The sequence below is a fragment of the Lasioglossum baleicum genome, chromosome 9, assembly GCF_051020765.1.
Source record: "Lasioglossum baleicum chromosome 9, iyLasBale1, whole genome shotgun sequence".
Classification (NCBI taxonomy): Eukaryota; Metazoa; Arthropoda; class Insecta; order Hymenoptera; family Halictidae; genus Lasioglossum; species Lasioglossum baleicum.
The window spans coordinates 5,448,945-5,465,160 of NC_134937.1; the positions used below are offsets into that span (position 1 = coordinate 5,448,945).

At 40.3% G+C, this 16,216-nt stretch overlaps 1 protein-coding gene across 1 annotated transcript in view; it reads right to left on the reverse strand.

The window, feature by feature from the left end:
• The window catches only part of Sog (chordin short gastrulation), a 173,569-nt gene that overhangs the window by 17,193 nt on the left and 140,160 nt on the right, over positions 1-16,216 (reverse strand). Inside the window, exons 4-5 of the mRNA XM_076430434.1 lie at positions 3,457-3,522; positions 1,587-3,386 (exon numbers count right to left, since the gene is read on the reverse strand). Of these exons, the coding sequence (XP_076286549.1) occupies positions 1,587-3,386; positions 3,457-3,522 (1,866 nt within the window). The remainder of the gene's footprint in view (positions 1-1,586; positions 3,387-3,456; positions 3,523-16,216) is intronic.

Consider the following 16,216-nt stretch of genomic DNA (forward strand, 5'->3'; position numbering starts at 1 on the left):
AAAGCATTTCGTCAAATAAGAAAAAACTGGCAAGATATTTCAGGCCAATAATTCAGCGCATAAAAATAAACGTTCATGATGCCTGTTAAGATTAAGATTCGACGTTCTTTTCCGCCCTGGGAAGGTACAGCGATTTTATAACATTCTCCCTGTTTCCAGAGGCTTTTTACGACAAGTGGACACGAATAACATAATTCCCGATAAGGAGTCCCGCGTTTAATTTAAACCGGCTGCAGATAGGCGTAGCTAATTCTGCACGATTACTTTCAAGCGGCGTGTCACGGGTAATCGGATTTAATATCAACCGCAGACGGACACGTGGCCGTCCCCTTAATTCTCCGGTTCGGTTAGGCTTGGCGTTAGGTCCGGGGTTTATCGAACGAGATCGTCGAAAGGGGAGGATAATTAATTGTCACACTCGTTATCCTGAGTTACAAGGAACTCTTGGACCGACAACACGTTGCGAATCGTGATGAAATTAATCCGATGGCTAAACGATTCCTCAGGATGTAACAAACTCGATTAAACCTGTTAATGAACGAGGACATTGCGACTCTAGGTACGACCTCGTGCTAAAGTGAGATATACTTTCTCGAAACCCGTTGTCGCTAAAAGACAAGATAACACGTCTCTACATATCAAATAATCGTTTGTCACTTCTTTCCTTATTTTTATTTTACAAACTCTTGTCCCTGATAGAATTGCCACATGCTCTTGTAAGAATAACGCTGACGGAACTCGTTTCAAGGAAAAAATATTAAACACTGTTATTTAGTTACATTTAGTTATATGACGTTCGGGTTAGACGAGTTGGAACAGATGATTTTTATTTCAGCGTGTGCACAAATGGTTTTGATTTCTAGATTTTAGATTCAAATTATAAAAATTGAATACTGAAAGAACGCATTCCCTATTTCAGTAACGACAGAAAAGATGGCAGTTCTCCTTTAAAAGTTTGCCGAAAAAATTAGAAACATTGCAGAGTAAATGATAGAGCTAGATTTGATCATAGTCCCTTAGTAATTTTACATAATTTGACGTACGTATGAAATCGTGAGGAAGCAAAGAAGGGTAAGAATTAGTTACGCCTATACAGGGTGTCCCAAAATTCGTGAAAATCCCGAAAGGGGGTGGTTCCTGAGACCATTCTAAGAGACATTTTCCTTTGCACCAAAGTCAACTGCGGCTTTGTTTAGGAGTTATTAACGAAAAACACGGACCAATCAGAGCGCGCCCTGGGCCGCCGCGCCGTCACGATGCGATGTCACGGCGTACCGCGACACTCGCTTGCCGGCGCGGCTTGGCGCTCCGGGCCAGGGCGCGCTCTGATTGGTCCGTGTTTTTCGTTAATAACTCCTAAACAAAGCCGCGGATAACATTTTTGCAAAGGAAAATGTCGCTTGAAATGGTCTCAGGAACCACCCCCTTTCGGGATTTTCACGAATTTTGGGACACCCTGTATACTAAGGTGTAACTAAGGATAAGAATTGATGAGGAACCTTTTTTGTAGCCAGGAGGCAGAAAAATAAACTATCTGTCTAGCCATGAGCCAAATAAATAAAAGGCAAAAATGAAAAAGGATTTACCTGAACATATAGGACAACAGTGTCCAGCAGGAGCCTTCAGCTGTTTAGCCTGTGGACAGGTGAGCACAGGACACGGAACCGGGTCGCATTGCGCGAGACCCCGATAGCAATTGCACATGGAGCAAGGATCGAGGCTGGAAGTCCACTGGGTGCCCTCTTCATAGAACCTGGTCTCGTGGAAGCAGGCTCCAGTTTCGATGTCCGACCTGGGTGGATGAAGATTGTACGCAACAACCGAAGCAACATCATTGTCCGCATAAGGTGGAAGACAGCTGAGCGGTGCTCTGGCTTTAAACGGCGCTTTCAGGATCCTATCGGATTGCTTATCGGTTACCTCGAGAAATCCGATACCAGACTCGATTCTGTACAACTCGTCAGGCGAGAGTCCTGTGACGGAGCCTTCGAGAACGTATCCGGTGAACTCTTCTAGTAACCTCCTGGCAACTGGTGCACCTTGGGCGAGCCGTGGCATGGTCTCCAAATAAAGTTGGAAGGTGCGAGGCTCGTGATTGCCGGACGAAGAAGATGGCTGAGGAAAGCCAGATATCTCTAACTCGTAGTGTAAAGAGCAGTCTAGGTCCACCGCAGTCCAGATCAAGCCAACTGGGCCTGGATGAACAGGCTCTTGGGACAATCTTCTCAATAAAACTGGAGCTGTGGTGTCCCGGGCGTCAGCTACGGGTCTCTGGAGCAATCTGCCGCGTAACAAGGAGCCCACATGGGACGCAGCAACCACAGACAATTCCCCATTGAACAGGGGTTCCAGCAAGCGTGGCCCGGGCCTATCCAAGGATCCATTGGCTAAACCGTCCACCAAAGAGGGCGTCAGATCCTCTAGCTCCGTGCGTCGTTTGCCTCCCTCGTCCACCAGCGTTACCAAAGGACTCTCCTCTTCAAGACCGATCAGCTGAACACCATACCGCAGCGATCCAGCTCGATCCAGGTACGCCCACGCGATTCCGGAAGCAGCGGAGGGAGTCTCCGACTGCAGCAACGACTGGTACATGTCGCAGGTAGCTCTAGGTCCAACCATGCCAGCCAGCCTCAGCGCCTGCGGATCCTTCCTGGACATGATACTGATGGACAGTTTGCCTCGTGTCAGAAGACGCAGGTCCGCGCCCGATAAAGCGCTTCGAACTTCCCCAAAGTTCAACTCGTTCGACGGCTTCTTGACTATGATCTCTTCACGGAGGACCACGTAGTCCTTCTCCATGTGCTCCAGCTGGACGATCAGCGGTACCTCTGACACGTCGTTCGGCAGGAAAACTCCATTGAAGACCAGGGATACGTGGATCGATGGCGCCGACGCTGATGATGCCGAGACTATGGCAGTGGCGCCTGCGCCCGACATCAACGAACGATCAACCCCCATAGTTGGCTCAAGCAGAGATGAGAATTGTTCCGTCGACAGAGCACGGTAGCGAGATAATTGTCCTGTTAGCGTAGCCGATGGTTCCCATACGAAGGACACGTGAAGACGTTCTTCGCGCAGCAACTTCCTATAGTCTCGGGGAACACGTCTCCAGACCCCGCAAAGTTTGCCTGTCGCGTTCTGGTAAACTCCTCCGATCGGATCGATCGTTTGTTCTTCGAGTATGCTACCGGATCCGTCCACGAACTGTATGCTCCGCGGCCTGGGAGTTGTCGTCGACAGATAGAACGAGTAGTAGAGGTTCTTCCGGTGGAACGTGAACCGACCGGTGGCTAAATAGTTGTAGGCGCTGTTGTACATGGACGTCGGACTGGGCTCGTCGCGACGCAACGCTTGCGATGTTCGACCGGTCACCAGGGTCCCAAAGTCTGAAAGTAGGAAAATAATTAGGTGAGTCTGTAGAAGTCTGTGACAGTTGCTTTAGAGGTGGATAATTACGTTTCAGGCTTCGTTCCTCTTCCTCGGACGTCATCTGCGCTGGAAGATCGTGCACTATGTCGGTACCTGAAACCAACGTAACAACGGGGCGCATTAGATTCGTGAAAATAGAGAATCTCTCTCTCTAAAATTTCGAAACTAGATATGAGTCCTTAGCAACCTGACATCGGACAACTGTTACGTTTAGACTGCGGATCTTTGGCATTCATGATAAAAACGAGTACATCGATCGCGAGACAGTAAAAATATATATGTATGAAGAACTTAACAATTCTGTGGCATTGTATTCATCTCATTCAAATTATTCAGGAAAGGAATACATTCCTATACAGATCCTGTGTCTTAAAAGTAGTGCAGACAGTTTCTATAGGCAGCATCAAAATCTGCAGTCTAGTTACGGTTAAGACATCCTTGGTGTAAAGTGAAAATAGTCTTGCTAGGGAAGTCCCGTCTAACTAGCTTGCGGCGGGCTAGGCCGCCCGATGATGTCCAGAAAAATATTGTCATTCGTGAATGGACAGCTTAAATCTTGTCTCAAGCGCTCAATCTCGGGATGATCTGTTGTCGATCGCCGTCACTGCCTTCACTAATAAGGACAATACGTGTGACGAACACATGCAACGTTGCCCGACGAGGCGTCGCGTCTCTTCGCGTCGTTCGTTCGTTGCCCTCCAAGTTGCTTATACCCAGGGAACCAAATTCTTTGCCCGCACGGACGATAGTTGAACGGGAATGTTAAGAATGATTTGTATTTAGCATATTTATAAGAAGTATATATAGACTGAAAATATCAGCTAAAAAATAAGAGTTCAGAAATACTCGAACAGTCTTTGAACTATAGGAATGACAGGCATTGTTCTTGATATTATTAAGCGCAGAAAAATCCTGTTATAGTGCTCGAAGTATGCATATTTTACGGTGAGAAAGTAACTTTAATCGAACCTCCAAAGTTTTTGTAGAAGATTCATGGAAATACCGAACGTTTTGCTTCACGAAAGAGGTGTGAACCCTTGGTGGTGCGGGCACGGGCGCGGCGGTAGACAAATAGCAGGATATACGCAAATGCGAAAGCGATGATTTCCAAGATATACTCCGAAGAGATTGTGTGGATGGTAATGAAGCGTCGCGTCGCCACGAAAAAAATCGCTTTATAGCTCGTAAATCGGTTAGCGACAGCACACCATCGGCGATACACTCCCTTCGGTGAGAAACTTCTCGTTAAAGTTCGTCCCTTAAGCGGTGGTCTTACACGCCGAGGCTTTACGCTAAGCGGCCATCGAATCTCCCAGCTAAAATGATCGAACACGAGACACCGAGGCAACAAGCGAAGAGAGGTGGACAAGCTTCTTTCTGCATGACTCGGGTAATGGGAGCTCTCATCCAATCCCAACGTGCGTACAGCGTGTATGCGCGTTGATCTCGGGACGTAAAGAGGATCGAATATGGCGGCATGTCGATTACAAGACGCCGGCGCAAGGAATCGAATGCGAAAGAAATACTATAATCAGCCTGTACAACAGCATTTTTAAACTTTGTTTTAATATCACTGTATCCCCTTTCATATTTCAGCATAAAAGTACATGTTTATTTACAAATGGATAACTATAAAACTAAACAATATAATTTAATGCAATAAGAAGCATTTTATGGCAGGGGCTTGTTAATCATTCTTTTCTTGTCCTGGTAGCACTTGAAACAAGGTTAAAGCATTTTTAACTCTCAGAGACTTGTCTAGTTGACTGTCTAGTGTCTAGTTGACACTTTGTACAATATCCTATCAAAATGATAATTTTCAAGCAAAATTAGAACCCTACATAATACTAATGCATCAGTAATAACTATGGCAAGAGTTTGATACCAAGATTGTTAAGTTTTTACATATCAGACTGAAAATACATCAGTTTAAAGTCCAACTTTGCAAACACTAGTGCGCACTTACACCACCCCACCTTAATGGAACGGTTTCCTAGCTGCAGTGATAGTACGCTAAATGATATCTTTCTGACTTGTACAATGAAACGTGATGTGCGTGTATTGCTTTAGATCGAACTGTTTGCATATTTCGTTTTAATGTTCTGTTCTGTTTAATACGAGCATGCATATAATCCTATGCATAGTTTGAGTAGAATAAAATGGAAATTGCTTGTTATCAATCAGCAAATCTTCCTTAAATAAGGAAGTAATTCAATATTTGAATGGAATGAACTCTGAACAGATAAAAATACATTATCGGTTAATTAAAAGAATCGTATCCAAATGTTTGATGACTGTGTGATTCTATTAAAAATCTTATAAAGATGTGTTTACTTCCGTTACTCTATCGTAACAAATTTGTAATTTTTTATTCGAAGATATCATCAGAAGAGTGAGTGCACTCTATTTGTCTTATGCATACTACTTGTTCCTATAATAGATACTGATATTGTATATGGACATTGTAATATGCTTTTCTTTTGAGTTATCAATTTCAAATAATTGTTAAGCTTCCAATACTATTTGGGTCTGATAGAAAGATAGAGAGACAGAGAGAGAGAGAAAGAGAGAGACCAGGCCAGGGAAGAGAAAGGTAGACGAAGGGTGGGAGCACACTCATTCAGCGACGATGCTGCTGTATAAAGGCCATAAAGAATGGCAGTGGGGTAGAAAAAGAACCGGCTGGCGCCAACCACCGCTACTTTGAATGTTGCTTTTATGGCGCATACCGCACCGGTCCAGCTGCGCGGACACGTTAATTGGTATACGTGCGGTACGGGCCAATAACAGAGACTCGGAATACTCGACGATGTTGCTTCACCTCTCTGACCCGTCGTCTCCACCATTTAACCCTGAATTTGCAGACGCGAAGCTCTGAAAGCTCGTTTTACCTTAGCAGTTAAATGAACCTAACTTCTCTCCCTTCCTTGAACTTTGAAAATCTCCAATAGCGAAATATTCGAACGAGGCATTTCGTTAACGTCCCTCAGAGACGGTTGCGCTAAAGATTCTCTTTTACCTTACACTTTAATTAAATAGCAGTCTATTGTTTGATACATTTCAATTATTTTATACAATTTGATATTTTAGAAATACACATTGCAGTGAAACATCATTGGAATTAAGCTAAACATTTTATGATAGAATATAAACTACTATAGTTCTCATCGAAACATTGCACGAGATCTAAATGTTCATTGTATTATTGAGTGATCCAAATATTGCATTATTTTATAGGAAAGGAATATATGTATTCAGCACTAACTTAATAGTGGGGAGGAATGCTGGCATTGTTCGTGAGTCTTCTCAGGCAACTACAAGACAGAACATCAGCTCTTATACATAAGATAATTCAATAAGATAATTCAATAAGATAATTCAATAAGATAATTCATATAAGATAATTCAAAAAGATTAAAAACATAAATTATTTAAACACGTAGTTTTATTGCTGTATACTCTAAGAGTATGCATTTATACAGTTTCAAATCAGCACCAGTGAAACGGATGATAATACATTATTCTAAAAGTTGAAGTGTGAACTTGTTTCGAAATAATATTTTACAAGATAGCAGACATGTGTGTGTGAATATTGAAAACAACAAAATCAATGGACCTTGTTCTTTGATGCGAATGAATGGAGTTATTTTTCGAATTGTCGAGGCTATATAGCTAATTAATCACAACGCTATGCTATTTTATTTTCGAAGGTGTCAAACAATTTTCTGTTTCGAACGACCGCATTTCGCTAGCCTTCGCCCTTTGTGCGCGGGTACAGATTCATTTCTCATGTTAAGCCGAAGGATGCGATGAACTTTTCTGCTGGACGCGTTACATTACGAAACATCCTGTGCACAAAGAAAAGGATTCTAATCTCGACATTCTAATTGAGATGGGGATGATGTAACTATCGAGAAGATGGACATTCTATTCTAATACTGGGATTATAAATGATTCCTCGATATGATTTATGAATAATTCGGTTTCTAATAGAATCTCGGATGGATTCTAGGACAGACGATACATGAATGACGAATATAGATGACGGTCTGGCTTCGGCTTGTGATCCATCGATTGAAATTACCGGAGATCTCGTGTGTACGCAGCATCCGCAAAGCCATATGGTCCGCGGCGCCTCGTTTCTTTATCTCCCTCGCATTTCGGATGGAGTAAGGTGCCGAAAATGCTGCACTTTTCGATCCATTACGTCATCTTCGGCACGCACAAGCGTTCATCTATATTCGTGATCATTGGGCGGTGCTCCTTGTACTATTAGTTGAAAATAGAAATGTGCATCGAGTTCATTTGAATACAATCAATTAAAACGTATTGAATCATTAATAAAGAAAACAGTTCATTCAAACTCCTATAACAATAAGCAAAACAACATAGTGGAAAGTGAAACGTGATTTCCTCTACAATTTTTCGTTACATTTTTATTCTAAACAATCACTAAATTCTTGCGTCAATAGTAGCGCAATTTGCACGTTAAGAATATGTGTAAAAAAAAAGTGTATAAACGTATAAGCTTCTGTTCGATCTTATTTTCGTCTACACGAGAAACAAAAGGAATAGACGGAAACAGCAACTGGTTAAAGATTGTAGAAAACAATTTTTTGGCCGAAACACCGATCGACCCGTTTCGGATATCTTTTTTCAATAAGAATGAGCCTTTTGCGTTCCTCGCATGCAAATATCCAACGTCGCCGAGTTTTTCTGGAAAGGTTAGGGTGTAGATTCGTGATTTTACGAGAAGTAGACGCGACTAGAAAGAGCTGGTGCGGCCGTTCAATGACATTCACGGTGGAACCGACACTTTACACGGTACGTTTGACCGAAGGACGGTCGTTATTCAGGATTAAAAAAGATGTTCGCGAAAATAGCGCCAAAATCTCCGTGCACACCTAACAAGCTACCTTTCACACGGTCCTCTCTACGAGACACCTTTCCTCCTGCAGGCTCCAATTATTTTATTTCTGGCTTATTTATAGCTTACACTATCCCCATTATTACTCACGTACAAGGGCCGTTTGCCGGCGTTAAATTGGCTTTCCTAAGATAATGATTAGAAGCTATAAATAATACAGAAGCCATAAAAAATGTTGAAAATACACATTTTACCGCAATTGAATACAATTAACACTAAATGAAAATGACTGACTTTGTATTGCCTTATAAAACAGTAAAATTTACATTACTAGAACTACATTTATTATTACAATGAATGCTGAAATAGAAAAATCTGATTTTCTACAAATCGTCTTTATAATTCCAGCAATTGTCAAATAAGAACGCTGTCAATTTATTAAGTACCTATCTAAAACAATCTTAACGTGTGCAAAAACTTAATAAGTATGTAATTACTAACGTAATAAATATATGTCATAATAAAAAACTGTTTGAACAATTACAAACAAAAGTGTTTTCAATATGCTTGCTCCAATAATAATCTTCAAGACAGCTCGTCACGAGCTGTAGCACTATGTTACCTCGTCTGATTTTGAATATGCTGGTGAGTAACGTTTCATTTTTGAAAGGATCGTTCGTGCAGAACGTATTTACCAGCTTGTGAATTCCTTTTATCGTTTTCTCTTCGAATTCATCACTGGACTGTAAATAATGGACACTTGGCTTATTTCCGGGAAGCATTTCGAACTCTCAGTGGTTGCGTGGTGTTTGCAAATCGTATAAGAAAGAGTACCCATAAAATTTGCAAATGTATAGAAAGGTCTGGCCGTTTCTCATTCTAATTTCATGCGGACTCGCATTCCCACGGGCGCGGGCGGGAAATTAACGGCGATTCAAGCGACAACTCGTGTCCCGTCGGCACCAGACTAACCATGAATGATCGCAATCAAGCGGACAGCGTCGGCGAAAAGGCTGCGGCAGCCTCTTTAAACGACGATACAGCATAATTCCCGGGGACGCGGTGTGTTAACCCTTTCACAGTTCAGCTCGAGCGAGAAAACGTGGCTGAATAGCGCGGCAGAGCTCCTCGTCGTTCGTCCACCATTGATATCTCCGCGGACGCAATAAAGAGAATTCGTGTTTCTTTCTCCTCCTCAAAAATATACTACCAAACATTTGTGCGGTCAATTACTCAGTTTTTCTGTGGATTTTTGGCAGCAAAAAACGGATTCGCATTTCTTAAAGAGCTATAAGCCTTCACTTTTCGAAAATCAGACCCCGCCACTGTTCGCCTCACTTCACATTTCCACATACCACAATTTATGGAAATAATTAAGAAACGTTTAATTCACGATAAAGCAGAACCTCGATTATCCATACTAATCAGTAGAACACGAGTGTTCGGATGATAGTTTAGCTGCGCAGTTACAGAACTAGACTCAATCTTCACTGTGTCATTTGTACAATGAATTATTTCTACTATACATGTACGGATCGCTTTAGATCGAACTGTTTACATGTGAAACACCCATTGGGAGAGTTATGAAGAATTGAGATATCATCAGTTCAAATAATCGAACTAAATACTAAATACTAAATCGTCAATTTTTTTATATCGTCAGATTATAAAAATATGAGAATGATTGATGATTTTGTTTGCCTCGCCAAAACGAGAATACATTCTTATTGAATGGTATAAATTTATTCAGGGCAAAATATTTATTTTTACGTACTTTAATCTCATTGGGAAAAAATACCGTAATAAATGTACACCCGCAGTAATACATTTGTGGTAAACATGATAAGGCACCTCAAGGTTTTTACGTGGAAATTCTTTGATTTTTCTAATCATTATTTTTGTTACCTTTAGAATCAATTATTTTAAAATCACAATATTTAGAACGCAAAGAAGACCCGTTATTAATTTGGCGTGAAAATTCAAGGAAGTATCCCATTTTATCAAAAATAGCACGTGATTATTTTTGTATAATCCTTCTGTACCTTCAGAAAGAGTGTTTTCAAAAGCAGAAAATATCATGGATAAAAAAAGAAATAGGATAAAACCAAGTATTGTAAATAATAACGACATAAATAGTTAGGAATTTAATAAAGAAAGTGCTTAAAGCTTACTATGCAGTTCTGATTTCCAAGATTCGAGTACTACTTGTGAAAGATTCGAATCCTTTCGACATCAAGGTGCTTATAAGTATCTTTTCGAAACTTGTCAGTACTCATTCCGAGGTTTGATATCAGTTTGTATAAAATGAATACTTTTCAAGTATAATCATTGAAACATTATTGCTTTTAAGTAGTTATCGAAACCCATGAACTGAAACATGGTTATTGAAATTGTCTTGGATTCGTGAGTACATATTGAATCATGGAAATAGTATTTGTATCCATCTGGACCCCATCCAAATTTAGTTTCTTTTCATCCGTGAATATAATTCGTTTCCACTGAGATTTCGCGACATATATATGAAATTTTCCGTGTGTACCGTGCCTGATCATTTTGTCCACCTGTGTGTAGGTATCATACATTTACTCTATCAAAATCATACCGGTCTGAAATCTCTGCTTTGACATTGTACATCGCAAGGTAGTACTATATTATTTAGTATAATCTATTTTTGATTGAAAGAGGCGGATACGACTAGTGGTATTCGTGGTCATCAATGTGGACTCCCTTCTTGCGGGGCGGGGAGTGGCGGGAAATTCAAACGAGTCTCGTCATTAAGCGCCGATTGGACGGCCTCGTTCCGCTATGTCCGACGAGAATGTCGTTTTCGTCGTTCGAGACGATGAGAATCAATGTGACAGGCCAATCGACAGGTTCGCGGGTCATAGTTTCTTTTCGCGGGATATAAAAGAGAGACACGAGTCGGTGACATGGCGTCTTCACCTTCTATCAGCGGGGGGCAACCAGCCTGCCAAACGACAACTTACTCGATGATCGTGACCGTCATGCGAAATTCTTTCTCGTCACGATATCATCGTCGCCGCGTTACAAAGTTACGAAGATCATTTATTTCATGCGCGTCTTCGCGTCGTCCGATTTCGCGTTTAATAAATACATAACATTCCTCTGTTACATCCAAACGCAATGTCGTCACTCTCAATTTTCGTTTTACTTTATCTCTGCGCAATCGCTTTTTCAAATGCTCGCCGCGTGTAGTTGAAGCACCTTGTACGATAAATAATGTTAACGTTCGTCCGTCGTTAGCTTTAATTAACCTCAACGGCAACTCGTTGTAATAATATGGGGAATACACGAGTTTAGTACCATCAATTTATGTGCAATAAAATTGCAGATTCATCATCCATTGAATGTCAACTGTCAGTCAATTTTATTTGTAAAATGTTAACCCCTTGCACTCCGATCACGCCGCTGCGCTGTGGAAACATTCTTAATCTGTTGCTTGGTAATGGTAATAGCAACGATGTTTTTGTTAACATTAGAATGGAGGATATCAATTTTAAAAATGTTCTCAAGAGCTCCGCTATAAAAGTTAAAATTACTGATGACATTTATAGCGAAGCTCTTGAGAACATTTTAATACGAAGCATTTTTGAAAGTTAAAATTACTGATGACATTCAAAAATGCTTTATATTATTTGAGTAAAAGGTTAGAGACTTATTGGAAATTTGCAATCTCTTAGAGGCGTAATCAAGTTATTAAATGAAGGAGTGCTCAGGATTAATGTATACTCTCTGAGCAATGTAGAATTTTATTTTTCTGAGTATGACGTTGCCTGATGCATGGAGTTGATGAACTTCATGAACTTCAACATACACAAATGCGACTGTATAAAGTGTAAAAGAATAAAATCCCAGGTGAGATTTCACATTAATCGAAATGTTCATCGAAACATTAGTGAAAATGGTAAATACGGGGTCAAAGAACTCGCCAAGCACATAACGGCAACGAAATGCTTATATCATATAAGTTATATGTAAGTACATATTAACATATATGTATAATATTGTACATATATGTATACAAATACATTTGTCTTTCTCCACACGTGTTCCAATTGTCTCCCACGATAAATACCAGCCGAGACTGTTCGTATGATGTGTCACGTGTACATCATGCCTTTCGCTTTTCACAACTAACCAAAACCAAAGGATTCGGCGCCATTTTGTCGCAAACTTGACAGTGGATCTTCATACAAAATAAAGATTGTCTGGCTTAATTGCAAACCACAGGAGCCGAATATGAATTTCTTTAATAACTTCAATAATTATAATCGTTTTACTGCCATGAATGCATAAACTCTGTAGTTTACTGTTCATTAAATTGCGGATCGGAATGAAAATGTTCCAAGTCAATTATAAGAAACAGATTAAGTAAAAATGTCTCTTTTAATATAATAATTTCGATAAGTCGAATTTCAATGATTTTCTGAATTTCTACTAATGTCATCACAGTTTTGTATTTTAACGATTCAGTTTTGTCATAAACGCATAAAATCCGCAGTCTAGCAAACATCAAGCTCGTAAATAAAGAAATCTGCCAAATTTAATAAAAATTATGCTTAATATTTTTTCTCCGTTTCCTCAATCACTGCTCTTTCGGACCGATAAAAATAAATAAACTGAACTACACTTTGATTTCATAATAAAAACCGCTAGAACTTTCTTTCCGACGTAATATATACTTGAAATTGTTGTTTGAGTACACAATTTGTGGCAATTAAACGAACTGAATAGCTGTTTCATTGAGGATATCGGAAAGACTAATGTGTCTACACGAGATATCATCAAAAGTAAATTTTTAAAAATTTATGAATTAGTGCTGTGAACGGTCATAATCATTGCCAATTATATAGCTATAAAAATCGCCCGTTGTCCGAGGTTTAATACGGTACCACGGAAATCTTATTCCTTTGAGTTTTTGTAATTGGAAAGTTTATTTTAAAATGGCACTTGTTCGACATGGACCATCACCGGTATCGATATTGCGCGAGCTCACGCTACCAACACGTTACAATTCGAAAAGAAACATTGGTTGCAGAATCCCACAGGTTTTGTTATAGAATAAATCGCGGTCGTTCTGGCCGGCAATGCCGGCATGGCAGTGTGATGCAAAAGTTGCCACGAGAAGCGAAGGCTGGATAGATTTTATGTCCCGCGAATAAGTAACGGGTATATGTAAATCGTCCCCATCGAAGCTGGCTAACGTACACGCATTACATATTAAACGTGTCCATTCTGCGGGATTTTTGCAACGTCGTCGACGCGGTCTCGATCGGAATCCGGTACAGTTACAGGGATTTTTAATCGGTTTCTCGCGCCGCCATCGATTATCTACGGTGATTCCGGAATACGAATTCCGGAAGACGTTGATCTGATGTCTTTTCCGGTGTGTTCAACCCCTGCGATATAGCGACGAGCATAATGCGGATTATAGTACATACAAAAAGACCTTTTTGTGCAAAAGTTTGTGAAGAATGTAATACAAGAATTCGCGAATGATTTTATTATACATCAGGGTGAGTCTCGATGTTCATTCAAGTGGTATTACACTTTATAAGGATTTATATTTGCAATAAAAAGAGATTTAGGTCGGCTAACGTTCACCCTTTGTGTCTAGAGCTAGAGTATGTTTTATAGTTGCACGGCAGCGAACGCAATTGCTTTCAATTATGAACTATATTATAACCCTTTCAATTATAAACTATAATATATAATATAATATTATACATATCTTTCTTTCTATTATATAAAGTAGTTCTGTCACGCAAAAACTCCGAGTGGCGAGGTCGCGAGGATTGGGGAGCGAAGCGAACAGGGGGCGGTACCACCTAGTATTTAATAATATATTTATTGCCACTGATTTTTATAAATAAGAGCTTGTAAGAACGCGTATTTTGGTTGCTTTCTTCGAAGCAAATACTAAATTACTATAACGAATCCTGATGAAGATACTTACACCCTCATCCGGCTCGGAAGAATGTTTAGATGAAAATTCTGATTCCATTAATTCTTTATCAGATTCTAGTTCTTAAACATTTACAATATTAGCAAGCATTTTTTGGTTAGTTTTTATTATTGAATTTAACAATTTCGTAGTATTTTCTTTTGTTTAGAAAACAAATAAATAGATGTGAAAAAATTATTAAAGAAGGATTCTACTTACGGAAATTTCTTTCGGATATTAAGCATCGCAAAGTTATAATATTGCATGTCTTCTGCACCTTAAGATTCTATATTGTTTGTAGATACAGAGAAAAAAGTCGATATGAAGGTATTTTTAACCCCTTGCCGTATTTTGACGAGCCAGACTCGTGATGAAGGTTTTTAACGAAGTCTAACAAATATGAATGTTACGCGTGTCATTTTAGATTAAATAAGATTTGATTCGTTTGTAATCAATATTGAAGCATTAAAATAAATGATACGTCGACTTTTTATAATATGAATGTAATATAAATATATAATATAAACATAAATATATTATAATAGATGTAACTCGTACGACATTTTTTTAGCATAAAGACGTTTTAATCACTGTAACTGTAAAGAAAATGGTACGGCAAGGGGTTAATTTTGGCCAGCTAATTCGACCGTTTGGATCACTGTGCATGCATTGTACACGATAAGAGAGAGAAAGAGAGAAAGAGAGGGAGAGAGAGACAACAGAAGAACACGCACAATATCGACGTCGCGTCGGTCAGGTCTCGATCGTAGAGGAATGAATCGCAAAAGATCTCCTCCCACGCTTCCTCCACGACCTTCCAACCCTCCCTCTCCATCCGTATTTCTCCTCGTCTATTCTCATTCCCGGGGCAAACGCGCGCGAGCGCGAGCGCGTTATGCCCGATCATTACGTATGCTAATATTTACATTTAGATTGCACGGCTTAATCGAAGTGACGCCATGCGGTAATATAGCCGGCGCCATGGCGCTAAACCGTGGCGCCCGACCTCTCGTCTCTCTCTTTAGCACTCCCTATCTCTGTTTCTCCCACGACTCCCGACCGACAACCTTTTCCACTCCTCTTCTCGTTTCTTCATCTTCCCCCCTTTACCAGCAAGGTCCCCTCTTCATTTTCCCTTGCCATCGTGCCCGCTCCCCCTTTCCACGCCCTCTTTCTCACGCGCCGACGTTCCTTTATCATTCCACGTTCCTTTTTTCCGCGCTTCCTTTTTTTCGCGCCGAAACCCCGCCGGCTAATTCGGCCTCTCTCTCACGGGTCGTTATACCGACGCTTATCGGAGGCCGCGCCGCACCGCGACGCTGACGCGCGACGGGGTGGAACGGGGCGTAGCTCACGAAATCGGTAAAATGCTGTTATACTGCTCCGTAAAACTGAAGGAACACTGAATTATTGGGAAAACTGAGTATTATCAGACAAGCGGATTTTATGCATTTACAACAAAAATGAATGGACGAAATTTGAAACAGGAAAGTAATTTAAAAATATCGACGTATTATTTTCATCTTGTTGAGATTATTGAAGAAAGAATGACAATTTTATTTGGTTCCTGTTCGTTACAAAAGATGCTGACAAATTTATTTTGCATAAAGATCCACAGTCTCGATATTATTATCTAACGGAAATTCATTCGATTGCAAATATGAATATGCCGGTAATTATATGAAAGTGGTCCGTTCGAAGTGAATACCCACTATTGTTTGTAGAATGCTATCAGATCTACACAATAGAGGAATGAAAATATTTCTCGTGTAGTATTGACATCTCGATGGCCTTGGGTTAGTACTTTTATACGTATGATAATAAAAGGGATCGATTGGTTTAACAAAATATTGGGTTGCATTAAATAATAAAGTGCAATTGCACCTGGCGGGTGGATCGGTGCATCTACATAAAAAATAAGATCATTGGACGTTTTAAAAAAACCCAGTTCCCAG